The sequence below is a fragment of the Psammomys obesus genome, unplaced genomic scaffold, assembly GCF_907164565.1.
Source record: "Psammomys obesus unplaced genomic scaffold, mPsaObe1.curated_primary_1811, whole genome shotgun sequence".
Classification (NCBI taxonomy): domain Eukaryota; kingdom Metazoa; phylum Chordata; class Mammalia; order Rodentia; family Muridae; genus Psammomys; species Psammomys obesus.
In genome coordinates this window covers 54,733,052-54,760,464 of record NW_026585895.1, presented here as the reverse complement: position 1 = coordinate 54,760,464, position 27,413 = coordinate 54,733,052, and the positions used below count along the sequence as shown (strand labels likewise).

General features: G+C 44.8%; 1 protein-coding gene and 1 pseudogene across 2 annotated transcripts in view; one reads left to right on the top strand and one right to left on the bottom strand.

The window, feature by feature from the left end:
• The window catches only part of Camsap1 (calmodulin regulated spectrin associated protein 1), a 69,986-nt gene extending 54,064 nt beyond the window's left edge, over positions 1-15,922 (bottom strand). For both annotated transcript variants that reach the window (XM_055600173.1, XM_055600174.1), the window contains exon 1: positions 15,449-15,922. In XM_055600173.1, coding sequence (XP_055456148.1) covers positions 15,449-15,605 — 157 coding nt within the window. In that variant the 5' untranslated portion in view covers positions 15,606-15,922. The remainder of the gene's footprint in view (positions 1-15,448) is intronic.
• A 7,828-nt stretch (positions 15,923-23,750) lies between these two features.
• On the top strand, positions 23,751-26,623 carry LOC129671126 (PIH1 domain-containing protein 1-like; annotated as a pseudogene).
• Positions 26,624-27,413: the final 790 nt, after the last annotated feature.

The window sequence follows — 27,413 nt, the reverse complement described above, 5'->3', positions numbered from 1 at the left end:
AAAAATAAAAAAATAAAGATAGAACCTGAAGAGATGGCTCAGAGGTTAAGAGCACTGGCGGTTCTTCCAGAGGTCCTGAGTTCAATCCCCAGCAACCACACGGTGGCTCACAACCATGTATAATAAGATCTGGTGCCCTCTTCTGGTGTGCAGGCCTACATGCAGGCAGAACACTGTATACATAATAAATAAATCTTGGGGAAAAAAAAGACAAGAATTGACTCCTGTAAGTTGCCCTCTGACCTCCACACGAGTACAGTGGCAAGCACAAACACACATAGCTCCCACATCCCACACAAACACAAACAAATAAATGTAATTTTAAAACAAAACAAACCAAGCTGTGGTGGCACACATCTTTAATCCCAGCACTTGGGGGCAGAAGCAGGCAGATCTCTGTGAGTTCAAGGACACCCAGGGCTACATAGAGAAACCCTGTCACAAAAAAAAAAAATAAAAAATAAAAAGAACAACTAGGGGCTGGGGACATAAGAGCAGTGGATATTCTTGCAGAGTACCTGAGTCCCAGCAGCCACATGGCAGCTGACAACAATCTGTAACTCCAGTTCTAGTGGATATGACTGACACCTTCTTCTGACCTCCTTGTATACAAAGCAGGGGAGTGGTGCATAGATACAATCAAGTTAAAACACCCAAATGCAATAATAATAAAATTTTAAAGGTAAGTAAAATAAAAAAACTATGAGAATGGCTACAGTAAGTTCTTAAAGAGAAAGAAAAAGGTAGAAGAAAATGAAGCATCAAGAAAAAGCAGCAGAAAGAAATGAATAATGTAATAAATACAGCAGACTGTCCTTTGGCATTTTCAGCTGATACATGGTAAAAATAAAACTACCACACCAAACCAGGCCAGCTGGCACACACCTTAAATCCCAGCACTCATGAGGCAGAGGCAGGTATATCTTTGTGAATGAGGCCAGCCATGGCTACATAACAGAGAGACCATATCTTAAACAATAACAAAAGGAGCACAGCAATATGCTGCTCATAAGAGATTAATTCAGCAAGATAAGCCAGTTCACTGCAAGCCTGTGGTTAACAAAAAAAAAACAAGTCTAAAAAAAAAAAAAAAAAAAAAAAAAGGTAGGAAAAGAAGGAATGCCAGAGGGAGGGGAGGGGATAAAGGGAAAAATAAATGCAAAAAAATAAAAATAGGAAGCTGAATGGTGGTGGTACATACCTTTAATCCCAGCACTCAGGAGGCAGCAGCAAGTGAATCTCTGTGGGTTTGAGGCCAGCCTGGTCTACAGTGTGAGTTCCAAGACAGCAAGGCTACACAGAGAAACCCTGTCTCAAAAAATCACAACAACAATAATAATAGAAACATATACAGCATTAGTAGGGATATAGCTCAGAAAAAGCAGGTGGAACATGAAAATTTTTAAAAAGAACAAACAATATAATATGCAAACAGTACTCTGTAAGAAGTAAAGAAGTGTTAGCAGAATCTGAAGTCCACTGCTGATTTCTCCACCAAAAAACTGAGGTATGAATTGGTCAATAAGTTCTAGACTGAACTGAGGAAAGAGAAATAAATGCTTCTCTCAACCTTCCCTATAGCCATTTATAGAAAAGAGGAAGGAAAAGCCAGGGACTGGGCATTGTAGGATTAGCTACTAGGTAACCTATCAGAGCTGGGAGATTAATCCTCTTTGGCAATTCCTCCCCTGGCATGGGGTTTCCTGAAGAAATCTCAGTTCTTTATGTGGCCGTTACATTATCAGAAAGGATTACATTGCCCTCTATCCTTACCTGCCAGGACACCCACAGACATCTGAAGCTGTGGTAGTACCAAACCCTATTCCTGTTCCCTATTCAGACATAACTAACAATAAAGGAACTGTAAGATCCAAGAAAGGACAGTGTGATTAATCACTCCAGTAGTTCTCAATCTGTGGGTTAAGAACCCTTAGGGGTCAAATAACCCTTTCCCAGGGGTTGTTATCAGAAATCCTGTATATCACATATTTACATCATGACTCGTAACAGTAGCAAAATTACAGTTATAAAGTGGCACCAAAAATAATTTTATAGCTAAGGGTCACCACAACACGTGGAACTATACTAAAGGGTCACAGCATTAGGAAAGTTGAGAACCACAGTGCTACTCAAAATGCCATGCAATTTAAAACTTAGGAATTATTTCCAGAGGGGATTTTCCATAAATATTTTTGCTGGGTGATGGTGGCGCCCAAACAGAGGCAGAGGGATTTCTGTGACTCTGAAGCCAGCCTGGTCTACAAAGTGAGTTCCAGGACAGCCAAACCTATACACACACACACACACACCACAACACAATACAAAAACCGTCTTAGAAAAAAAAAATTTTTTTTCAGCCTGCAGTTGACCATAGTAGCACACTGAACAAAGAAAAAAATACAGCAAAGTGATTAAAAAATGGGGTACAATGCTCAACAGAAAATTCTCAATAGAGGAATATTGAATGGCAGAGAAACACTTAAGGAAATGTTTAACACCCTTACTCATCAGGGAAATGCAAATCAAATGACCCTGAGATTTCACCTTACACCCAACAGAATGGCTAAGATCAAGAACTCAAGTGACAACACATGCTGAAGAGGATGTGGAGAAAGGGGAACCCTCCTCTATTGCTGGTGGGAATGTAAACTTGTCCAGCCACTTTGGAAATCAATCTGACGCTTTCTCAGACAATTAGGAATAGTGCTACCTCAAGATCCAGCTATACCACTCCTAGGCATATATCAAAAAGATGCTCAAGTATACAACAAGGACATTTGCTCAACCATGTTCACAGCAGCTTTATTCATAATAAAGCCAGGATCTAGAAACAACCCAGATGTCCCTCAATTGAGGAATGGATACAGAAATTGTGGTACATTTACACAATGGAATACTACTCAGCAATGAAAAACAAGGAAATCATGGAAATTGCAGGCAAATGGTGAGAACTGGAAAAGATCATCCTGAGTGAGCTATCCCAGAAGCACACACTTGGTATATACTCACTTGTAAGTGGATATTAGACATATAATATAGGATAATCATACTAAAATCTGTACACCTAAAGAAGCTAAGCAAGAAGGAGGACCCTGGATAAGATGCTCAATCTTCATTCAGAAAGGCAAATGGGATAGACATCGGAAGAAGGTAAAAACAAGGAACAAGACAGGAGCCTACCACAGAGGGCCTCTGAAGGACTCTACCCAGTAGGGTATTAAAGTGGATGCTGAGACTCATAGCCAAACTTTGGGCAGAGTGCAGGGAATCTTATGAAAGGGGAGATAGAAAGACCTGGAAGGGTCTGGAGCTCCACAAGGAGAACAACAGAACCAAAAAATCTGGGCCTAGGGGTCTTTTCTGAGACAGATATTCCAACCAAGGTCTATTCATGGAGATAACCTGGACCCCCTGCAGAGGTAGCCCATGGCAGTTCAATCTCCTAATGGGCTCCCTAATAAGGGAGAAGGGACTGTCTCTGACATGAACTCAGTGGCTGGCTCTTTGATCACCTCCTCCTGAGGGGGCAGCAGCCTGAATAGGCCACAGAGGAAGACTATCAAAGACAGTCCTGATGAGACCTGATAGGCAAGGGTCAGATGGAAGAGGAGGAGGGAACTAGTGGACTAGGGAAGGGGCATGGGAGGAGAAGAGGGAGGGAGGGAAGGATTGAGAGTGGGCAAGGGTGGGGCTACAGCTGGGATACAAAGTGAATAAATTGTAATAAATTAAAAACTATATTTAAAAAATATGGCAAAGTGAAGACTACAGTACAATGAAGGCTGATAAAAAATAGGAATAAAAGTACTAAAGACAAAGAGTAAAATCCTTAGCGTTAGTACTTAACTAGACTCAAAATTCATGAAAAATCTGGCAGAGCTAAGAAAGCAGACAAATCTACTGGCACAAAAACCCTGGCACTTGTTCATCCGCAACTGACAAAGCTTTTAGACATAGCCAGCAAGAGACACAAGCAACCAGCAGACTCCACCTGTACACAAGCCAAAACTCCTACCAACAGAGTGCCTGCTGCTGGGGTCTGGGTCCACATGACTCCAGTTCTACAGAAACCCAGGAGCCACGTTGATGGGAAGAAGCTCTCTGTACTGAATAAAGAAACAAGACAGGTACAAAGTGACAACAGGAAGAAAATCCCAGGCTGGGGAAGGTTTTCCTTCCCCTCTTCTTGAAAGTCTATCTGGATCTTGGAACCCCTCAGCATTTTATTTTTAAATACATCAGTTAATATGAACAAAAGGAGAAGCCAGGCGTGGCTGCACATGCCTGTGATCCCAGCACTCAGGGAGGCAGAGGCAGGCGGATCTCTGTGAGTTCAAGGCCAGCCTGGTCTACAAAGAAGTTCCAGGAGAGCCAAGGCTACACAGAGAAACCCTGTCTCAAAAAAACAAAATTAAAATGAACAAAAGGAGAGGAGGAAAGTACCACTGAAAAGAATTAACGTCAAGAGATTAGAGAAGGAATTGAAAAGAAAACTAAAGCCTTCAATTCATCACCTTATACTTCAGTTCTCTTCCCCCTAAATAACCAGCCTAATGGGTTTCTTATTCTAACGTTCTTCTACCCGTTCAAGCTCACGGTATGAACATTTCCACCTGCACTGTTCTATCCCCATGGTCTGTGGGAAACACACCTCAGTTCTGGCTGCACCTGGATGAATGAGACAAAGCTGGGTGTTTTTAAATGGAAGATGCTGCCATAATATGATCCATGGGGGTACAGACAGGAACTGCACATGGACCTGGACCTCCCACATGTGCTCAGCTGAGCCTTACAGAAAGGTCTTCTACTCAGCAAAAAAGAACAGAAAGGAGTGGAAGGCAACAGGGAGGGGAACAGGATGTTGCTTTAAATGATTTCTGCTACATGCCGAAACATTCAACAAAATAAACTATATTCTGGGTCCCAGCTTCTTACACTGTAATATCTAAATAAATGTGGGAGTTGGAAAAGTAAATGGCAACAGTAAAAAGTTTCCAAACACACAACCAGACCAATTCAAAATCAAATGCATCATGGATCCAAAATGATTCTGGCAGTGCTCACCCATGTTTCATCAAGAAACTTCACTGCAGCTTTGATTCTGAACATACTGCATATATACGGTACATACCATCACCACACAATGCCAACAAATACAACTTGAAACACCCCAGATTCAAGGCTACTGTATGTCATTAACAGAAATGTGTTTTTACTGTACACACAATGTTTTCTGCTCCTATAGAAACATAAGAGCTTAATACAGAAAAATATTTCCTATCATCATTCCTCAGCATATAAATATCAAACTGGTATATTCCCTCAGACTGTATTATGTTAGAATGTTTAAATGAGGGGTGGGGATAGAGATAGGATCCCATGTAGTTTTGGCTGGCCTTCAATTTGCTGTATAACAAGGATGATATTTAACTCCTGATCTTCCTGCCTCTACTTCCCCCAAGTAGTAGGATTATAGGTATATGCCACCATACCTAGTATTACAGGTGCTGGGACCTGAGTTTTCTTGAATGTAGGATCTACTTTTGCACTCATCTTAAGATATCCAAGCCCCTAGAACTGTAAGCAACAAACCTCCATCATTTACAAGTAACCTAACCTATGGTATTTTTCAGTATTTTTCATGGCAATCCAAATGGAGTAAGAGCAAGCATCAACAGAAACTTTTCATACACAGAAATAGATGAACATGAAAATATTAAGTCCAGCATGGTGATGCACACCTGCAATCTCAGCATTTGGGGGGGGGGGCAGAAGCAGAAGAATCTGGGAGTTCAAGGTCATCCCTAGCTACACAGTAAGCCTCAGCTGAGCCTGGCCTACATAAATAAGCCTTTGTCTCAAAACAAACAAAAAATAGAAACAAAACAACAAAAGAAATATAAACCATCAACACACATGAGCTGCAGGGAAACCGGAACTGCCACACTAACTGCTTGTATAAGCATCAAAGTCGGCCGTCTAAGTTCAGTAAGAAACTAGAAAAGGAACGGCAACAACAGCTAAAGCATACACAAGAAGGCAAACACCGTCATGAAAGGATAACAGGAGGTTCTGAAGAGAAAGAAGGTCCTACATCTGGTTGTAGTTTTCTAATGGATTTATAAAGATTACCACTAGGAAACTGGGTAAAGACACTCAGGACCTCTGCAGAATGTTAATGTTAATAAACCTCAAAATAAACACTTTAGTTTTTTATGTTGTTCAAGATCCTAAAAGCTATTACATGGGAAGAAATTTAAATGGGGTGCCACATTGAACTCAAGTTGGAAGAGGCAAGTCCAGTTTCAAAATGGAGGTAAAAGTGCCAACAGGTTACCCCAGCCGTCGCCACCACCATCACTGCCAGGAGGAAAGAGGGCCATGATCCAAAGGAACCAGAACAGCTCAGGAAGCTGTTTATTGGTGGTCTGATTTTTGAAACCATAGACAACACTTAAGAAAACATTTTGAGAAATGGGGCACACTTATTGGCTGTGTGCTAATGAGAGATCCCCAAACAAAACATTCCAGTAGTTTGGTTTTGCGACCTACTCTTGTGCTGGAGTGGTAGATGCTGCAATGTGTGATAAGCCACACAAGATGATGGGCGTGTGGTGGAACCAAAGAGAGCCCTTTCTAGAGAGGATTCTGAAAAGCCTGGTGCTCATTTAATGTGTTGGTGGTATTAAAGAAGATCAGAAGAATATAAACTGAGAGACTACTTTGAAAAATACAGCAAGATTAAAACCACAGAAATTATGGAAGACAGGCAGAGTAGAAAAAAGAAAGGATTTGCTTTGGGTAACTTCTGATGATCACGACAGTTGATAAAATTGTTATTCAGAAATTCCACACGGATCACTGGGCCTAACTGTGAAGTGAAAAGGCCCTTTCTAAACAAGAGATGCAGTCTGCTGGATCACAGAGAGGTCGTGAAGGTAGATCTGGGAGCTTTATGGGTTGGTGGTGGAGACTTTGGAGGTGGTGGCAGGAACTTAGGCCATGGTATAAACTTTGGTGAGGAGGCGGCTATGGTGGTGGCAGTGTAGCAGAAGAAGTAGTTACAGAGGTGGCGATAGTGAACATAACAGATTTAGAGGTGACGGTAGCCACTATGGTGGTGATCTGGTTACAGCAGTGGAGGAGGCTATTGTGGTGGTGCACGAGGATATGGAAACCAAGGTGGTGGGTATGGTAGCGGAGGAGGAAGATATGATGGTTACAATAAAGGAGGAAATTTTGGTGGTGGTAACTATGGTGGTGGTAGTGGGAACTATGACAGGAAATTATAGTGGACAAATCATGGACCCAGGAAGGGGGGCAGTTTTGGTGAAAGCAGCTCAGGCAGTCCCTATGGTGGTGGCTATGGATCTGAAGGTGTAAATGGTGGATTTGGTAGCAGAGTTTTTAAAAACAGCAGAAAAAACTACAGTTCTTAGTAGAGCCGCAGGTTACTTTGAGGCAGTCGTCCCAAATGCATTAGAGGAACTGTAAAAATCTGCCACAGGAGAAACGATGATCCATCGTCAGAAATGCTACTGCAGCTTAAACAAGAAACCCTTCTTGTCAGGACTGTCATAGCCACAGTTTGGAAAAAGTGCAGCTCCTGATTAATACAATATAGTGTTAATTAGATATACATTCCTGGGTCCTTTTATCTGCTGTAGCTTTGTCTTTTTCTTTTCACTACATCAGGTATACTGCCCTGTAAATTGTGGTAGTGATATTAGGAATAAAAAATTAAGAAATTTTAAACTTTTCAATATTTGTGTAGTTCTGTTTTTCTACATTTTAGTACAGAAACTTTAACAAAATGCAGTTTTGTAGGTGTTTCCATGTGAGTTAACAAGAAAATCATTGTTAATTACTATTTTTGTATGAATTTTGCTGAAGTTAACTATAAAGAAACACCTACTGACTTGAAATTTAAGGGGAATCTCTTCTCCCCAAAACCATAATGAATGGCCACTGACATGTGGAAAGAATAGATATTTCTATCTTTGCAATGTACATTTTAGATAATTAGGATTGAGTAATGAAAAAAAATTGCATATTTCATTTAATTTAAACGAAAAAGATCTCAAAAGTTCATAAAAAAGAAAAGAAATTAAAATGAACAGAAGGCATATTTTAAAAAGGCTCCTCTTCATTAGACATCAGGGAAATGCACACTAAACCATGTGAGACGCACAATCCACCCACTTGACTGGCTAAAAGTATAAAGACCAACACCAAGTGCTGACATGAAGACAGACTGCTGAAATTCTCATACAGTACTCATGGGAAATGACTCAGCTACTCTGGCAAAGTTCATACCTCCTTATGAACTAAACATGAGTTATTAGCTCATGACCTACTAATCTTGTAACTATTTAAGATGAATAAAAATATCTGATCATACAAATAAATGTTCATAGTAGCTTTTTCCATAACACCCCAAAGCTAGAAACCACCCCAACAACATTCATCAACAGACTACCATACAATAGAGTACTATTAGTAAGCAAAGACCTATACACACGGGTCAATCTCAAAGACACTGTGTGAAGCTAGGTGCAGGACCTTGTTGTGCTTAAATTAAGATAGAAAACTCCAGACAGGAAGCAGCTATAGAAAGGCCAGGATGAGACTTACAAGGACGTACACCACAAAACTTTGTCTAACTGTATGCTTACATGTGTTTTGTTAAATATAAATTGTACATCAATAAAGGTCTAAAACAAGTATCCACTTAGTGAACAGTGAGCAGTACCAACTCTGCCCTGCTAAAAAGCCCAGCTTTCCTCCTCAGAAACTGTCGGAAAGTACAGGTAAGACAAGGGTTTATCAACTTGTCATTTAAGATATCCCAAGACCTAAAATTCAGCCTTTTGTTCAAGCTAATCTCAGCTTCTAAGTACCACTTGCCTGGGCTTGTGCTTGAGCAAGCTGCACCGGACACCTGCCTCCATCCCCCTTCTCTGTCCTTGCTCACACTATATCTTTATGGGGCATTCCAGATCCCCCTCAAAGGAGTCTCTCTTTCCCCACCTGACCTGCCAGTGGCATCTGCTCCTCTCTAAATAAGGCACCACCCAGGGTTCTCCTTTCTTTGCATGTATATGGCCTACAAAGCTGCATTCAGTTCCCGTAGGTCATAAGACAACATTCACCTAGACTGATACACCTCTAATTGTGACTGGTTGAATCTGTAGCAACAGGGGAGTATCTGCTCAAAGCACATTCCCAGGCTCTCAGCAAACCATCTCCTATTCAAAAAAGTGTTCCCAGGTACATACATCAAAGAAATCCCCAGTGGCACCTTGAATACTGTAAACAACCTGGCTCCAGACTATTTCCAAACTAATCACCTACCATGTCAGTACTTACACCCCTGCCTCAGCAGGTAGGCTACTCAATGCTACTACACAGTTGCAGCCAGATCCCCACTCCCTGCTCTCAGGGGCTATCCAGGCCTTCACCATCCTTCAGAGCCATTCACTTTTGTTCTTTGACACACCAGGTCTCTCACTGACCTGGAGCCTAAGAGCAGGCCAGGTTGGCTAGTAAGAGAACCCGTTTTTTACCTCCCCTGCATAGAATTACAAGCATACACACCTGAGGGTTTTTTTTTTTCCCCATATTTAAAAAACTACTTTGTGCCAGGTGGTAGTGGCACACGCCTTTAATCCCAGCACTCAGCAGGCAGAACCGGAAGGACCTCTAAGTTTGAGGACACCTGGTCTACAGAGTAAGTTACAGGACAGCCAGAACTACACACTATAACCCTGTCTCAATAACAATAACATTTATGAGAGAGAGAGACCGAGACAGAGAGTACCTATGCACATCACAATACGTGTGTGGAGATCAGAGGACAGCTTGTAGTAATTAGTTCTCTTTCCATTATGTAGGTCCCAGGGACCTAGAAACTCAGATTGTCAAACTCAGCAGCAAGCACCTTTTATTTGCTGACCCATCTCATCAGCTCTAAACCTGACTTTTTAGTATGAGTTCTGAGACCCCCCAACTCAGGTCTGCATGCTTGTTTAACAAGCACTTTACCAACAGGAGCCATCTCCCCACTCCTATGCAGTCATCTTCAACTCTCCTGTTATTCCTATTTCCTCCAAGAATGTCCATATCTCATGAGGATTTTGATCAACAAAGTAGATGGCACTATGTGCCTTCTCCCTTTATATTTCCTATACTGCCAAAGGAAAAAAAAAAAAAAGTTATGCACACAAAAGCCACTGGATGAAAGTAATCTTGCCTCCATCCTGGTCATTCTGAGACACTATGAAAACTGACAGCAATCCAAGTTATTAAACTGTGCAACTCTAAGGAGAAGGGACACTAGTATATCTAAAGTTGACAGGGCTATCCTGAAACAAAAATCAACACAGGAAACATGGCAACATCAAGTTTGTTCCAGGCAAGCTTTGGCTACAGAGTGAAACCCTGTCTCAATCACTCCCCCGTTAAAAATAAATAAGTAAAAAGTTTATTAAAAGCTTTTTGAATGTATAGCCGAAGTTAACATTCTGAAACACAATAGCAGCTAACCCTCTGGAGGGTCAACAAAGAATTAGCTAACAGATTAAAGACAGATTTTCATTCTCTGATTAGTATTTAACTCCTGGCATCAGACCAGGAAGGAGAACATATATAAGCACAATTCTAAAACCATAAATTTCCCCACAGAACACATCAACAAGCACCTAAGCATTCTGCAGGTGAAAGCTAGGACCCCCAACCTCACATATATACCACAACCACAAGGCAAGAGGTTTTCCAGATACCCTGCAGAGAAGGAGTCATGGCAACCACTGCCAGCCAACAGCCCTGCAACACAGGCTTCTCTTATGCTCAACAAATACTTGAGGCTGCTGGACTCTCCCACCCAAAAACACCTAACTCACTTCCAAGAATAACAAAAGGTTATTTAAAAACAACAGTCCAGGGGCTCCAGAGGTTGCTCAGCATTTAAAAGTACTGGCTGTCCTTCCAGAGGTAGGGTTCAAGTTCCACCATGTACAAGGAGCTCACAAGCACACATGTATAACTCCAGTTTCAATGGCCTGATGGATCTAGCCTCTGAGGGCAACATGCACAGACACGCATGCAAACAATATATCCAAACACTTAAAAATAAATAAAACTACAATTTAAACTCATGAACCAATAGTCTGAACAAATTATGACCTAGAACAACTTAGTAACACACTTCTGAACTGGGCCCAGGCAGTAGACTCTTCCCAGCGAGACTTGGTCCAGGCGAGGAAAAGGAGCACTGAGCAGTTCCTGCCAGCTCTGGAGCTATGGAAAAGGGTTCCAGAAGCAAAGTTCTTTTGACCAAATGCCACTAAACCAAACAATACCATGACTGGTAATGTGGTGACTCCTGGAGTCAGAAAAGGGCTCTTCTCCCAACACTGGCTAGGCAAACCCCTTTGTTGCCAGCAGTGGCTCTAGTATAAATTTCTTAGGAACTGGGTTACATGGTCCTCATATGACTTCTTATTCTAAAATATACTCACTCTGGTGAGCATGGGAGAACAGGGGAGCAGAAAAAAGGATGGGGGATAGGGTTCTTTCTTAGTGGACTTAACCCTACAGCCAGGCCACCATCCTCTCCAGCCCAGTCTGCTGCTGGTAAGGTGAGAAGGATGAGCTCCTGACTGGGCCTAGGATTTAGGACAGACAGCTCAGCTCTGGGGCAAAAGGACAAATCAGTTTCTGCTGAGCCACAAAGCAATCTCCTTGCAAACAGTCGAGAGCCTTCTCATCCGGTCCCTGTGTGTTCCACTGTCCTTGAGAGATAAAAACCGGTATTCCCCCACTGTCCCCTGAAAACAAAGCCTAGATACCTCTGAGCTTGCTAAGGGCACAAATAAAATGAAAATGGACCAGAATCAAAAGCCAGAACTGTCAAAGACTTGGTCTAGCATACTATCCGGTAAAATAAACGGTCCTTCAAGACAGCACTCTGAAGGTGTCAGTTTATTGCAGGTTTCACACAAACGCACTCCTGCAGCTAAGCCATCTTCATTCCTCTTTGCAGACAAGTTTAATAGGTTACTCCTAAAAAATTACTAAAAGACTGTCAATATAATGCAAGAGTTGCCAGAAAAAAAAAAGAGAAGGAGCCTAAAAACAGAAGTACAGGGCAGCCCCCAAATATTGGTTGTGGCACAAGAGCAGAATAAATCTGGAGAAAATGTTTCTTCATAACCATAATCCCAAGGCACGCTAGCGAGTGCAGAACTTGCCACTTACTACAGACAGTAGCCTGGTACAGGGACACAGAATCCCAGGAGCAAGTAACAATGGAATCTCCAGTAGCTATCTCCACAGTCCCACCACTTTCAACTCCTACACAGAAGGAAAACTGGTATCACTTCATGACTTAACACATAAAACATACAAGACCCTTTCACTATGACCACCACCCAAACTAAGTTGTCACTGAAGCATCCAGAGGGAAAGCAGCATGACCAGTGAGCTGGAGATTGCCAAAGATAAAGATTCACCCCTGAAACAGGATCAGTTTTACCAGGGTGGTGTGGGAGGGTGTCCCTATGTATCTTGCCAAAACTCCCTCCTTACCCAGATTCCTGAAAAACAAAACTCCAGGCTGACAGAAATAAGTTCATACCAGATTACAAACACCATAAGCACATCTCCAGCTGAGCCAGCTTGGTCATATAAATTGGCACCTCCCAAACTCCAAAGCTGGGTACAAAATGGAAACCTCATTTACAACAATGGATGGAAGGAAACTAGACCTCCTAACACCCACATGATCTGCATTCTATTAGCAGAGGCCCCAGGTCATGGGGTCACCAGGGCTTAGGCCCATGCTGGTCCTCAGTCCTCTTCTTTACAGTCTTCAAATAACCATTCTTAATAAGTCTAAAGCCTTAAAGCCCATTTGCTCCATGATTTGATAAGGCAACAAGAACTCATAGGCAATATGGTACTAGAAAAAAACAAAACTAACCAGGTGCCAAAAATGAGAGAGGAAAATTTATCTCTAGATACCATAATCCCCAAGCTGGGTGTTAAGGCTAAACAAACTAAACACACACACCCTGTTAAAAAAAACTAGAAAGTAAATTAACAGAGTCTATGTAAACTATTTCCACATGGCCAACCTTAAAAACAGAAGGCAACCAGGCAGTGGTGCCACCTGCCTTGATCCCAGCCCTCAGGAGGCAGAGGCAGGCAGATCTCTGAGTTTGAAGCCAACCTGATCTACAGTGAGTGCCAGGACAGCCAAAGCTATACACAGAGAAACCTTGTCCCCCGGCCACTCCCGCCAAAAAAAGAAGGCAGCTCAACAGGAGTACTTGCCTAGCAAAGCCAAGCAAAGAACACAGGTTAAAAGAATACTTATACACAAGAGTGAAAACTTGTAGCAGCTGTGCCAAAGAATGCACCATGTTTAACAGCAAAACTCTGTACATGAGTCAGCACTGTGAATAGGGACAATGACATGTGGTAGACTACTATTGGTCAAATATTACACAGCAGGAGAAAAAAATGCCGGGAGCTAAGATGAACCTAAAAACATAACGTATGGAAAGAAAGAAAACCTCAAAAGGCAGCACTAGAAAGGTTTGGAAATACAAAACGAGCACACACCTTTAATCCCAGCACTCAGGACACAGAGGCAGATGGATCTCTGTGAGTTCAAAGTCAGACTACATAGGAAATTCCAAGCCAGATACTGTCTCGTTAAAACAGAAACAGAAAAAGCAAAACTGATAACAATGGCAAGCAAAACAATGATGAACAAAAGGGTTGGGGGGGATCATGACACACAGATAGGGGTGTGTGGAACTAACTAGCAAAGGCAGATGTGACTGGTGGCCAGGAACTCACTACCTACTCTAGTTAGGTATCAGACACCTTTTATCAACTGGAGGTCGCAACAGGGTTCCCAGGTGCTGGGATTAAAAGCATGAACTACCACCACCTGGCTTCTTCAATTGCACCTTTTTAAGTCAGGTAAAGCCAGGTACACCACAGTGTTTCTCCACCACCATGGAAAACCTGAAACTCAACAGAAACAGTGAGCAAGAATTATAAAACCGAAAACTGTAAAAGAACTACTTCCTCCATGCTAGCTTACACCACAGCATTAAGTTTAAAATAAAGCAGTTTACTTAATCTCAAGACTCACAAAATATGTTTGTTGCCCTTATGACTACTTGGAGGCCTGCCTCAACACACAGGCCACTGTCACAGAGAACACCTGCTTAGCAAGTTTTCAAAGTGGTCACCTAACCCTTTCCTGAAAGGGTTATCTCAGTAACCCAGTCTGTCGGTAATGTTTTTGCCAAAACAAGGGCAACTTATGCTTCAGGTATGCTTAGTTTTATCCCTAAAACAAGGCACTCCTCACGGATAGTAAAGCCTCCCAGGCAACTCATTACCAGCACTCTTTGGTCTACAAAGTTCCCAGAGCACCAAACCAGAGTATCTTAATCCACTAAGCATATTAGGCCTCATAAATGGGGTTTCATCACAAGGTTACCTTGTTCTTCACAACCGGAATTAACCAAATGAGATCATGATGGTTTCTGCACAATCTGTGTAACACAAAATTTATCTTTCAAGTATTCAATAGCTCATGTTCTGTTAAGTATCAAAATTCATAATATATAAACCCAGAATGGCTGGGACTCTAGGTCTGTCCCCTTAAACTAAGCCTCAAACTACCCAACCACCCCTGCAGTAGGAAATGGCTAGGCGGTGATTATTCAAACATGAGTCCTTCTTAGCCTCAAAAAGACCAGTCCAGTAGCCAGAGAATAATACTGCACAAGAGAGACACCCTCCACCCACCCACTAGAGATTCAAGAGCATGAAGACACACGAGCGCAGTCCCGTGCCTGGACCGACCCTGGGCGACCTCAGCGCTCGCTCACCTGGGCCACCGCCAGGACAGCAGGACTTGAACCGACATCATGCGAAGGCGCGACTTAGCCCTGTCGGCCTCATTCCCAACCTTGGCTCCGTCCTCCATCCCTTGCCCCCCGACCATATCCCGTGTGTCCCATCCCCCAGACCGGTCAGATCCCCTCTGGTCCCAAACGCCTGCCCCGTCAGTCCAGTGTCCGAACCTCTCTGGTACCATCCCCCGGCGGCCAGTCCCCTTTCTGACTCCTCTGGTCTCATACCTGGCCCAATCCGTTCCCCGTCTGTCTACCTCTAGTCCCATTCTAGGGCTGCCGCGTTCCACTCTGGTCCCATCCCCCGTCCCAGTCCGACCCCGGTCCGTCTCCCTCTGGTCCCAATCCCTCGGCTCCCGCACCCATCCGACACCTCCCGGTCGCATCCGACACCAGTCCCCCCCGCCCCCGTCAGTTCCCCTCTAGTAACATCCCGGAACCCGATCCGTTCTCCGTCAGTCTCCCTGTAATCCCATCCCCCGACCCCGGACCCCGCCGCGCCCGCCCACCTAGGCCATAGGCCTTCGCACAGATCCACTGCAGGTTGGCGGCGATCTTGGCCCGCGCCGCGTCGTAGCGGTCCAGAGGCACCAGGTCCGCGCCCTCCGGCGGCGCCTCCATCCTCCTCCAGCCTTCGGCAGCCGAACGACCGCCCGCGTCTACCATCTGCAGACAAAGGCCTCGGCGGCCGGGCCGCAACAAAGACGCCGCCGCCCTCCCGCGCCGCCCGCCGGGGCGCACGGCCCTTACTTCACGGCCGCCGCCGCCACCCAGGCTGCTGCTGCATGCTGCGGGCGCCGAGCCGAGGCGGAGAAGGCGCCGAGCGGGCCGGGGAGGCGGCGGCGGGCGAGCGCCAGCCAAAGCAGGCGCGGGGAAGGCACTGTGCGGGCACGGGCCGGGGGCGGCGGCGGCGGCGGCGGCGCGTGCGCGGCCCCGGAGAAGCGGCAGCTGAGGCAGCGGCCAACGGGTGGGAGCTAACGCGCCGCCGCCGCGTCACGCAGGCGCACTTAGCGCGTCTCACAGTCCCACCTTTCTCCGCAGGCGCAGTAGGCACCGCCCCCGTATCCTGCTCGCCCCACCCTCCTTCTGCAGGCTGGGTACTTAATCCCCCTACTTCAGATGAGCTAGACCTAGCCTCAGCCCGGCTCCCAACCCTCGTCCTCTGCTGGTGCAGCAGGCACGCCCCTAGCCCAGGCCGGGTCCCTAGTAGCTGGGGACACGCCCCCGGCCCCGCCACTTCAACCTCGAGCGTAGTAGGCACGCCCATCTACATCAGCAGCGTCCCCTTCCACGGTGGACACGCCTCTCACAGGAACCCCGTCCGGCTCCTGCGCAGGCGCAGTATACGCTTCTGAGGATTGCTGTTTCCCAGCAACTTGAGAAGCTAACCTCCAGCGTCGCGGGTTGACAGCCTCACTACTGCGCCCAGGGACTGGTTGGTGTCTCCCTGAGAACTGAGCGCCCTAAAGTCTGCTCGAGCGTTGTGCCTGCGGACGGAGATCCTGAGACGTCGCCGCCAGGGCAGGGAGAGGGCGCGCGCCTCGGGAACGGCACCTAGTCCAGGAAAACAAGCCCAGTGGCGCAACTGCGAGCCCCCCTTAGTCAAGGTGGGCTCTAGCATGATCTCTCGCCCAGGTTCAGCGGCTAAGGGGCATGGATGCGAAAGACACTGCGTGTAGCCTGCATTTTAGTGCTTGAAAGGAGCAAGAGTATATTTGTGAAACCTAGGTGAGCAAGGCGAAAAATGTCACTGGAGAGCCGACAGCGTACGCACCAGCCCCTGGGAAGCGGCAGGAGCCCTCCATCCCGGGCGTGGGTGGCTGAATTGGCCCCAGTCTGCAAGCTTCAAGGTGCTTAACGTCAGTCATTATTAGAGCCGCCCTATCCATAAAGAAGGCAGGCAGTAGGCACAGTGGGTGCTGTACAGGTGCAGAGGACAGAGTGCAACAGTCAGATCAAAAGGTGAATGGGCCTGGGCATGTTTGTGATCCCAGCGCTGGGGAGATGGAGGCAGGAGGATCTGGATGAAATTCAAGGCCGGGTTCAGATACTGGAGATGAGACCCTATCTCAAAAAGCAACAAAACAAAACAAAAAATACACAAAAAGTGGATAGAGGCCTGGTGGCATGTTTATAATCTCAGCACTTGGGTGGCAGAGGCAATTGGATCTCCATGACTTCAGGGCCACCTTATTTCTAATTGAGTTCCAGGTCAGCCAAAACTACATGATGGTACTCTTCTTTAAACGAAATAATTGGCTAGGGCTGGGTAGCCAGACAGAGACAAGAGGGGGTTCTGTTTGGGAAGCAGTAGGTTGGGCTGCTATAGTGGGCTGACCTAAACCGCAGTGTGTAAGAAACAGCAAGGCCAATGAGCTTGGGGCCAAGAGGGGTGGGCAGCAGAATTTGCCCTGACTAGGATGTGGGGTGATGCCAGGCAGGTAGCAGGACAAACCTGACAAATGGGAAAGGGTGGGAGAAGGAGTCAGGGATTGTAATCTGATGTGCTGGCCCTATATTCTGCAGCTCTGAGGAGCCCATTTCTAAGTTCAGATTATTTCAGACGTATCCTCTGTAGGCAGAGAGCCTGCCTTACCTCTGTCTTTCCCACCTGGGAGTCTTTTCATTCTTGCCTCCTTGACTGTCTTGTCTAGAGCCTCCAGTGCCCTGAGGAGTAGCAGGGGAAAAGCAGACTCCTTGTCTTGTTCTGATCTGGAGGAAGCATCCAGTTTGCACTATCATGCTGTGTAGGATTTTGATGTGTCTCTTATCAATCTCAGAAAATCCATCTGTTTTAAGTCTATGTAGTGTTTTTCTTCATGAAACTGCGATTTTTGCCAAGAGCTCTGTTTTGCACCTACTGGTCATGTAGAGGTTTTTATTCTGTCTGTATAAATATAATATTGACTGGTTTTCAGATACTGACCCACCCCTGTTGTCTGGAAGAAATTCCACTTGGCATGGACCATAATCCTTTTTATATGTACCTACTTTTGTTTACTACTATCTGTTGAATGTTTACAGCAGATTCTAGTGTGCAGTTTGCTTGTGGTGGCTGTGAGAGGTTTTAGTACCAGATTGCTGAAGTAAGTTTGGGAGTGTTCCTTTTATATTCTTGTTTTGGTTTGGTTTATTTGAGGCAAGGCTTTACTGGCCATGCTGATCTGGAACTCATTCTATAGTCCAAGCTAACCTCCAGCTCATGTAATTCTCCTGCCCAGCCTCCCAAAGTATTAGGACTGTAGCCATGAGCCACTACGGCTAGCCCTCTCCTAGTTTTGGGAAGAGTCAGTATGAACTTTCTAAGCGTCTGATACACCTAGCTTAATAGGTGGCTTGTTGGTGAGGGGAGTCATGAGTGCATGTGCCATGATGCACTTATGGCAATCTGTTGCAGGATATTTGATCCCATTGTGAACCTCAAAATTGTGAACTGTAAAACCCTGTTTCTTGTTTGGTGTGGTAGAGCCCTATCACACACCTTTAATCCAAGAATTTTTTATTGTAAACAGATAATTATGTTGTGGTTCACCCAGCCCTAGCACACACCTTTAATCCAAGAGCTTTCTGTACACAGGATTTAATAAAGTTAACCCTAGGTCAAGAGGGGTATTTAAGACAGTTTGGAGAAGAAAAAAAGGGCTCTTTAGCTTAAGCTCTGGCTTAACTTAGGCTTTAGCTCCTCAGCTCCCTGGCTTTTTGGGGCTTGGAGCTAGCAAGTCTTTAGCCTTGGAATTTTTTTTTCCTCCTGGGCTGTCAGTTGAGCTAGTTAGCTTTCTGGGTTTTTTCTATCCCAACCTGAGCTGAGAAAGGTCAGTTGGGTGCTTTCTCTACCTCTCTGAGCTGGTAGGTTTTCACTCTATCATCTGGGTCCTGAGTCTTTGATGGTAAAATAGAATGGTTGGGATTTTCATTTTTGTTTATAACAACAGTGGTCACAGGATATCTTCCCAGAGTCAGTTCACTTCTTCCACAGTGGATTCCAGGAACCAAACTCAGGTCATCAGGCTTGGGTAACAAGCTTGGTAGCCCAACAGATGGCGTTCCACCAAAATAGTGTTCAGATTACCTGTTTCTTCAGCCAAGTTCCATGTTTTGTGTCTTTCTAGGAATTTGTCTGTTTTATCCTGTCTTGAAAACAAACCAACCAACCTCCAGTGCAGCTCTGTTTTTGTTGTTTGTTTGGGTTTTTTTTTAAGACAGGGTTTCTCCTCTGTGTAGCCTTGGCTGTCCTGACCTTACTTTGTAGACCAGGCTGGCCTCAAACTCATAGAGATTCGCCTGCCTCTGCCTCCTTGAATACTGGAATTACAGGCATGTGCCACTATGCCCAGCTCTGAAGTCCCATACTTTTATAAGTAGCACTTTACCCATGTTCTGTAAGTAACCCCCCCCAAAAAATGCAATGAACTTTAGTTTATCTTTGGGGCCTTATCCTTATAAAGAGAGGGCTGGTGTTGTTTCCCCAAGGAAAGAATTCTCACCTTAGGTGCAGTTTTGGGAGTGGACCTGAAACTGAGGGGCTGCAGAAGGTATAGATACCCAAGTTCTGGGTGACCTGGAACTTGCTCTGTAGACCAGACTGGCCTTTACTCAGAGATCTACTTGCCAATGCTTCCCAAGTGCTGGGATTAAAGGCTTGTGCCAGCATACCCAGCTAAGCAAGTCTGTCTTAAGATTAGCAAAATTACATCATTGAAATGCTCAGTGGTGTACTGCAATAATGGGAATGTCTAGTGTTGGAAAGGACAGCAGAGTACTGGCATCATACAACTGAGCAGAAGCCTAGGAGGAAGGGCCTTCCTTCTTCCTCAGCATTGAGAAAGAAAGCAGGAGTTCTAGGGATGGAAGGTTGACTGGGGTGGGTACAGCTAGTTCTGCACTGGTGGTAGAACAGGGGTACTGTGGGTTAGACAAGAAAGAGCCTGAGATAGTTTCCTGGGCTGCAAAGGCAGAACATGATGCCAGCCATATTCCCTGCTCCCTTGGGAGACATCCTATAAGTGAACAGGAGGCTAGACCATGGATGAAGGCTTGGACAGAGCAACTGAGTTTGACTAGGATAGAGCCATCAGAGGATATGCTGGAGTCACTGGTGACACTGGACCACATGGCTAACAAACAGATGGAGGATCCAGCAACACAAGGTGCCCTAGGCTCAAGGAATAGCCTGAGGTCCCCTGACTGCACAGAGGAAGAATAGACTTGAGCCTAAAGAACAGCAGCCACACAGGGCTGGTTAGAGCAGTATATGTAAACTGACTTCCAAGAAGCTGGCAAGAGTAGCCCTTGTTTAGGTGCTGGGCTTCATTTTTAGAGATCTTCCTTCAAACCCATTTGATCAGGCTTCTGCACAGTGCTCATGCCTAACATGGAAAGGTGAGGCCTCGGCCCCATCTGAAGGCAGGCTCTGTCCTAGGTAGAACAAACTTACTACAGGAGAGAAGAGGGGCAGCTTATTGGAGAACCAGTCAAGATTCTAAAGATGCACAAGGAACAGCTTCTCCTTTTGACCACCCTTGAATCCTCAGTCAGGATACAGTAAAAGTGCCAATCAAACAATGGACAACAGCTTACCCTCACTAGCTTGCAACCAGGAGGAAGCAACCCTGTCCTGTGCCCTCCAGTGTCTCCCAGAGGAGGACAGCAGTTAGCCTGGCAAGCCAGAGCCTGCTCCCCTGACCTGTCTTCTCACAAAATCTGGTTAAAATTGTTCTTCCACCCCCATCCAGACATACAACAGGTATGAACTGGTATGCCATCACGAATGCTCATCACAAATGTGCAGCTGGGTAATGCATGGTTCTGAGAACTACTCCCGATCTGAGGCAATGATGAGTATGGTCCATGTCCCCAAAAGGAACATAGCCACAGTAGGCTTGATGTGCATGAGCTGCTGAAACACAGTGTTTTCTCTTATTGGTCCTTGCATCAGAATTTATTTTCAGTGTGTGTACAGATAGCAGGGAAATCAAAAGCATCCTGGCCCAGAATTAGTAAGGGGAAGACCTCTGACCATCCCACCCTGTCAACAGGAAGCTCTGAAAAAGACTGTCAGGACAGCACCACAGGAAGCTGGGAAGAGGCCACCTGGAGGAGCTCCTGAGGGCACTGAGCAGGGAGGCCTTTGTAACAGTTTACCTTGACTTGTACAGGTAAACTATCCATCTCAAGAGCTAAGAGTCTAAAGTGTTCTCAAGAGTCTTCTCTATGGACTCACAAGTCTAGCAGTATCCAGTTTGAATTACAGTAGGAATACAGTTTGCAGCCCAGGAAACTATCTCAGGCTCTTTCAATGACACAGCATTTCAATGATGTAATTTTGCTAATCTTAAAACAGACTTGCCTAGCTGGGTGTGCTAGTAAGAGGTTAGTAAGAGGCTATGTGGCCCACTGGGAGCAGGCCCCTCCCCTTCCTGGGCTCACTCCTGTTAATCACCAGCAGAGCTGAGAGGTAAAGCAGTAGTTAGGCTTCTCCAGACCCCAGTGCAGACCACTCTGAGGTCTCCAACCAAAGTTTATCCCTTTATGACACATCTGTGTGCAAAACCAGATAGAAGCTGCATGTGGTGGCACGGACCTGTGACCTCAGCACTTAGGAGCTAAGGCAGGAGGATGGCAAGTTCAAAGATAGCCTCTGCTACATATAAAAACTCAGTTTCAAAAAAAAAAAAAAATCAGGCAAACACCAGCATGGACACAGAACTCAGAGCTGTCCCCCATCACCTGTCCTGAGGGCTATCTCCTGATCACAAGTATTTACTGGGTAGAATTTGATTATCACTGTTTGAGTTTATATAGCCATTTACTTCCTGTGATGGTACAATGAGACTGAGTCAAATTGGCAAGATGGGTTCAATGAGAGACCGTCTCTCAAAAATAAAGTGGGAGGGCTAGAGAGGTGACTTAGTGGCTCAGAGCTGTACTGGCCAGTTTTATGTCAACTTGATAAAATCTACAGTCATCTGAGAGAAGGGAGACTCAATTGCATTTTCTTAATTAGTGATAGTTGGGGGAGGGCCCAGCCCATTGTGAGTGAGGCAACCCCTAACCTGGTGGTCCTTGGTTTAAAAAAAAAAAGCAGGCTGAGCAAGCCAGTGGTAGCAGGTCAGTAAGCAGCAACCTTCCATAGTCTCTGCATCAGCTCCTGTTTGAGTTCCTGGCTTCTTGACTTCCTTCAGCAACAACAGTGATGTGAAAGTGTAAGTCAAATAAATCTAGTGTTCCCCAAGGTGCCTTGGTCAAGGTGTTCTATCACATCAACAGTAACTCTAAGAGAAGAGCAATGGCTTAAGTGATCTGGGTTCCATTTCCAAAACCCACATAGTGCCTCACAACTGTCTTTGACTCTAGTTCTAGGGGATCCAATGCTCTAGGAATAATAAATGGTTTGTTTATTTGTTTGTTTTAAGGTGAAGGCCAGGTGTGGTGGCACATGCCTGTAATCCCAGCACTCTGGAGGTAAGAGGCAGGTGGATCTCTTGAGAGATCAGGCAGCCTGACCTGCAAAGCCAGGACAGCCAACGTTATGGAGAGAAACCCTGTCTCAAAAAAACAAAACAAAACAAAAAAAAAAAAAAACAACAACAAGCAAACAAAAAAAAACCAAAACACACACACACACACACACACACACACACACACACACACACAAAAAAAACCCAAGGTGAAGGATGAGGTCATTTTTCTGTTTTGTTTGGAGGCAGGGTCTATTATATAGCTCTGGCTATCCTGGAACTAGACATGCACATGAGGCTGGCCTCAAACTCAGAGATTCACCTATCCCTGCCTCCCAAGCACTGAGACTAAAGGTGTACACCACCACATCAGGCCCTTTTTTAACAGTTTGTTTTATGTTGGGCTGGCGTAGGCCAGAAAGATGGGTCAGTGGTTAAAAGCACTTATTGCTTCTGCAGAGGACCCTCATCAGTTCCCAAAACCCACATAACAGCTGGAAACTTGCCTCAGGAGAGGCACATACATACACTCAAGACAGACAGACAGACAGACAGACACACACACACACAAATAAATCTTTAGAAAAGCAGGGCTGCGATATGACTCAGTGTAGCACACTTGCTAATCATGTGTAAGGCCCTAAATTCCATCTCTATAATGGTAAAGAAAGAAGAAAACCCAGTGACTGACTTTTAATTGACTAGGTATGATGACAAACACCTATAATCCCAGCACCACTAGATAGACTGAGGCCAGCCTGTGTTATATGGCATAACCCTGTCTCAAAACAGGGGAAGGGCATTAACTCAGAAAAGGTCTGGGGTTTACCATATTATCCAAAGGGTGCATAGCACAGGTCTGCCATAAGGTGGCATGGGTACAGGGGGTGAAGCCTTCCCCTCCCTCACCCCTCATCACCTGTGGCAGTCAGGAGATCTGACCCTGGGGGCATAACAGCAGGTGAGACAGTCCTGCCCCTACCAGCTTCAGCACTCAGAGTGGACTCTGCACCTACCTCACCTGGGCAGCACAATAGGGCTGGCCCTAGCCAAGGAGTCATGTGTGAGCTAGCCCTGAAGGTGAGAACAAGGGAGAGCTAGCCCTCCCACACATCTGTGAGGTTTCATGGGGGTGGGCTGATGGCCTCCCCTACCTCACACCTCACCACCTGCAGCAGTGAGGAGAGTTGACCCTGAGAGCTGGCTGTACAGAGAATATCTTGGTTATTGTATTTAATTGACATTTCCTGTCAATTTAAAAACCTATGGGAAAGGATAAAAGGTGGTACATCCAGCAGGCAGAAGGGATTCTAGGATAGAGCCAGGTACAGGAAAGTTTGGCCAAGATGTGAGGATGACACATGAATGGTACCTGAGCAGAGGTAACCAGGCGTATAGCAGAACTTAGAAAATAATAAACAGATATAAAAATTACAAGATAGTCAGAGAAAAGCCTAGCTATATGGCCTAGGTATTTGTAAATATATTTTGTGTCTCATGAGAGTCATTGTTCCGGGAGCTTGGGCTGGGAGGAAAAACAGGCACCCTTACTACAGATGGCATCCATCACGGTAGGCATGCAATCCAAATTTGCCTAAAAATCCAAGCTTAAAACATAAGATTGAGGCAGTAATCCAAGAGTTCTGGACACCAGAGCCAGACCAGAAAACCAGGCAAGGCCCCTTTAAGAACCACAGCATCTTGGACCAGAGCTTGAGGGCACAGTAGCTGTGTTTTCTCCCAAGTACAGCAAGGTTAAAGCACACTAGAGAGAGCTAAGTGGCTTGTAGGAAAACTACAGCCCAATTTGGGTCCATACAGGAGAAGCACAGTGTGCCTGAAAGTCTAAATGGCTCCAAGCCAGAGTTTGGTGGTAGACAGAGCCCATGAGCTACAGAGGGGGCAGATGGGGAGGGGGATAATATGGGAAGGGACTACAGGCGTGTGCCACAACGCCCAGCTTTATCTGCTTTACAAAAAGAACTTTGAAATAGGCCATTGAGATGGCTCTGTTGGTAGAGGTGCTTGCTTACCAAGCCCAGTGACCTGAGCTCCTTCCCCAGAATCCACAGGGTAGAAGGAGGAAGATGACTCCTGTAAGTTGTTCTCTGATCTCTGCATGTACACTATGATACATGTACACTCTCACACAATATTAAATAAACAAAACACTATTTAACCTTTTTCTGGGATATTCATCAATTCATCAGTCATATGCCATTTCATGTTTTTGTCACAACCTGTTCATTAAGCTCTGCATACTTAGTAGGGAGACCTAAGTGTATCACAAACATTCCCATGTCACAGTTGTCATGAACATAGAGAGAAACTAAAGTATTTAACAAAAAAAAACTGTAAGCTGAAGACATTTACCTAGTGTTCATAAAAGCCTGTGGGGTGTCTATCTCTCTCTCTCTCGCTCGCTTGCTCTGTCTATCTCTGTCTCTCACTTTTGGATTTCTTTGTGTAGCCTTGGCTGTCCTGGACTCACTTTGTAGACCAGGATGGCCTCAAACTCACAGAGAGTCCCTCTGCCTCCACAAGGGCTGGGATTAAAGGCATGTGCCACAACACCAGGCTTTTGTTTTCTCTTTTTTTTTTTTAATGTAGAAAAAATGGCTTAACATTTCATTAGGAATATAAAATAAAACCAACTGAAAATATTAATTTACATACACTAATTTCTATTCTTTGAGCACCTATTTTAAATTCTTGTTAGATCTTTCCATGATTGTTTTACCTGAAGGACTGTAAGTTATATCTGTAACATTTTCTATGCCATAATGTCTAAAATATTGTATTCTAATGGATACATCTGTTGAAGCATCATCAGCTTCCATCTATAAAGGCATTTCTAAGATAGTCATCATTTGCAATAAATGTGCAACTTCAGAATCATACTTCTCAGAATTGAAGGCAAAAGCCCATTGGAATTCTGAATATGTATCAATACCATGATGCATCAACATGTGTACATATCTCAACTCTCCAAACTCTACAAAATGAAACATATACTCAACATTGTTCTAAGGTAGCATCAAACATAACCTATGCTCTCAATTCAGAATACAGACCTTCACCTAGTAATTGATCCTTGACAATATAATATCTAGTCTGATCATGTTAGCCTATAGACAAAGCTTTTTTTATCCAGTATCTCAATGGGCTGTCATTTTGTAATTTCTGTATGCCCTTGTGGACTTTTCTCATCTGGAACTATTTAAAAAAGAAAAAAAAAAACAAAACTCTGTTCTATGGCCTCCAATCTAGCAGTCCCATTTCTCTGCCTCCTTCTCCAAGTCTATCCCATTCTGTTCTCTCCCAAAAAGGATCTACAAAACTGTAATCATCACTGAAAAAAAAAATTATTTGTATGCTCAGAGAAACAAACTCAAATGAAATTCAAATACACTGTGTCATTGTGACTTCCAACATTTATAACACAGAAAGTATTGGGTTTTTTTTTTTTTTTCCCAACTCTCTCCCTAAGAACTTTACTTTCCTATTTTCAAACCAATTTTTTTCCGTAGGAGTTTTTATTCCCAGTTTCCCTTCTCTTTCATTGTTTTCCAAACTCAGTACCTTACCAGTTCAGATGTTTGGGGCTTCGATGCTAGTACTGCCCAAACTCTTCCACTCCTCACAGGGAAGGAAAGGGCTGGTTTCTGCATAAAGACCAACTCATTGGAAGGAAAGGTTTTCATCAACATCTGCTACTCTCCCTCCATCCCTCCCCTGGTGGACATGATTAAGAATGAACTGCTTGAATGCTGGAGGAGAGCCAAGCCAGCTTCCAAATCCCCATGAGCCTGGGATAGCCACATTGAGCTATCTGCAAAAGGGCAGGGCTGTGCTGCCTATGATGTCACTGTCAACAGCAACTTCTACCTACAGATGCAGCACAGCGATTTCTTATGGGAGCCAGGGAGGGCCTTGAGGACAGTATGGTTTACAGCTAAATCCAAAATGGCATATGTTTAAATACTGGTCTTCCTGGCCTCCATCTGGCAACACAACATCCATTCCTGGCAGTGCCCTCAGATCCATAAGCTGGGGAACCTGGATGAAAATAATTCACTGAGAACCCAGCAAAGCCCAGAACAGCCTCACATGAACCTTTGTTTAGAAGCCCTTGACCTCTTCTTAGGAGAACATGACCTCCCTAAGCAGGACAGAGACCAAGGGCTGAAACTGGAGACAGGAGATGCCTCCAGCAACTATGTCTGATGCCTCCATTCTGCAGATCAGCACTGAAGCAAGCATGGCTGCTTCCTACCACAGGAGAAAGTAACTGATGGTGACCATGTACCTCCTGTCAATATCTTCTTGAATAGAGTCCCCTTATATTTCCAGATGTGGAAAAGATGTTGCTGTGCTAATAAAACAGTTTTTCCAGTTGAATATTAAAAAAAAAAAAAAAAAAAGCTGTGTTGGTAGTGATGCATGCCTTTAATCCCAGCACTTGGGAGGCAGAGTCAGGGGGATCTCTGAGTTCAAGGCCAGCCTGGTATACAGAGTGAGTTCCAAGACAGCCAGGGCTACACAGAGAAACCCTGTCTTGAAAAAGATAGAGCAGCTGAGGGTAGAGATGACACTGGGGCCGTGTCTGCATGGACAGGTGCTGGGGCCAGGTGGAAGCGTGCCTGTGCTAAGTGAATCTTGCCCGAAGTGCAATGCACAGCCTTGGAGGTGAATTCAAGCTGTTTTAATCACGGCATGTTTGGAATCAAAGGTTTACAATTTTATGGCCCTCTATTCTGAACCCCCAAGTGATGATGCCCCTCAAAATTAATTCCTAAGGTGATATTATTGTCAGAAGAAGAGATGGGGTTTGTCCTGTTTATAGCCCTGATATTCTCAACCCAGCATGCAGGGACAACTAAGGAAAACATTGGAATGTCATTTCTCAGCAGGAAAGGGCCCAATGCACACACACAGAAAACCCATCAGCTGTTTGCTCTAAACACAGGCCACTTCTGCATGTAATCTCAAAAAAGAAAAAAAAAAAAAGGTAGGC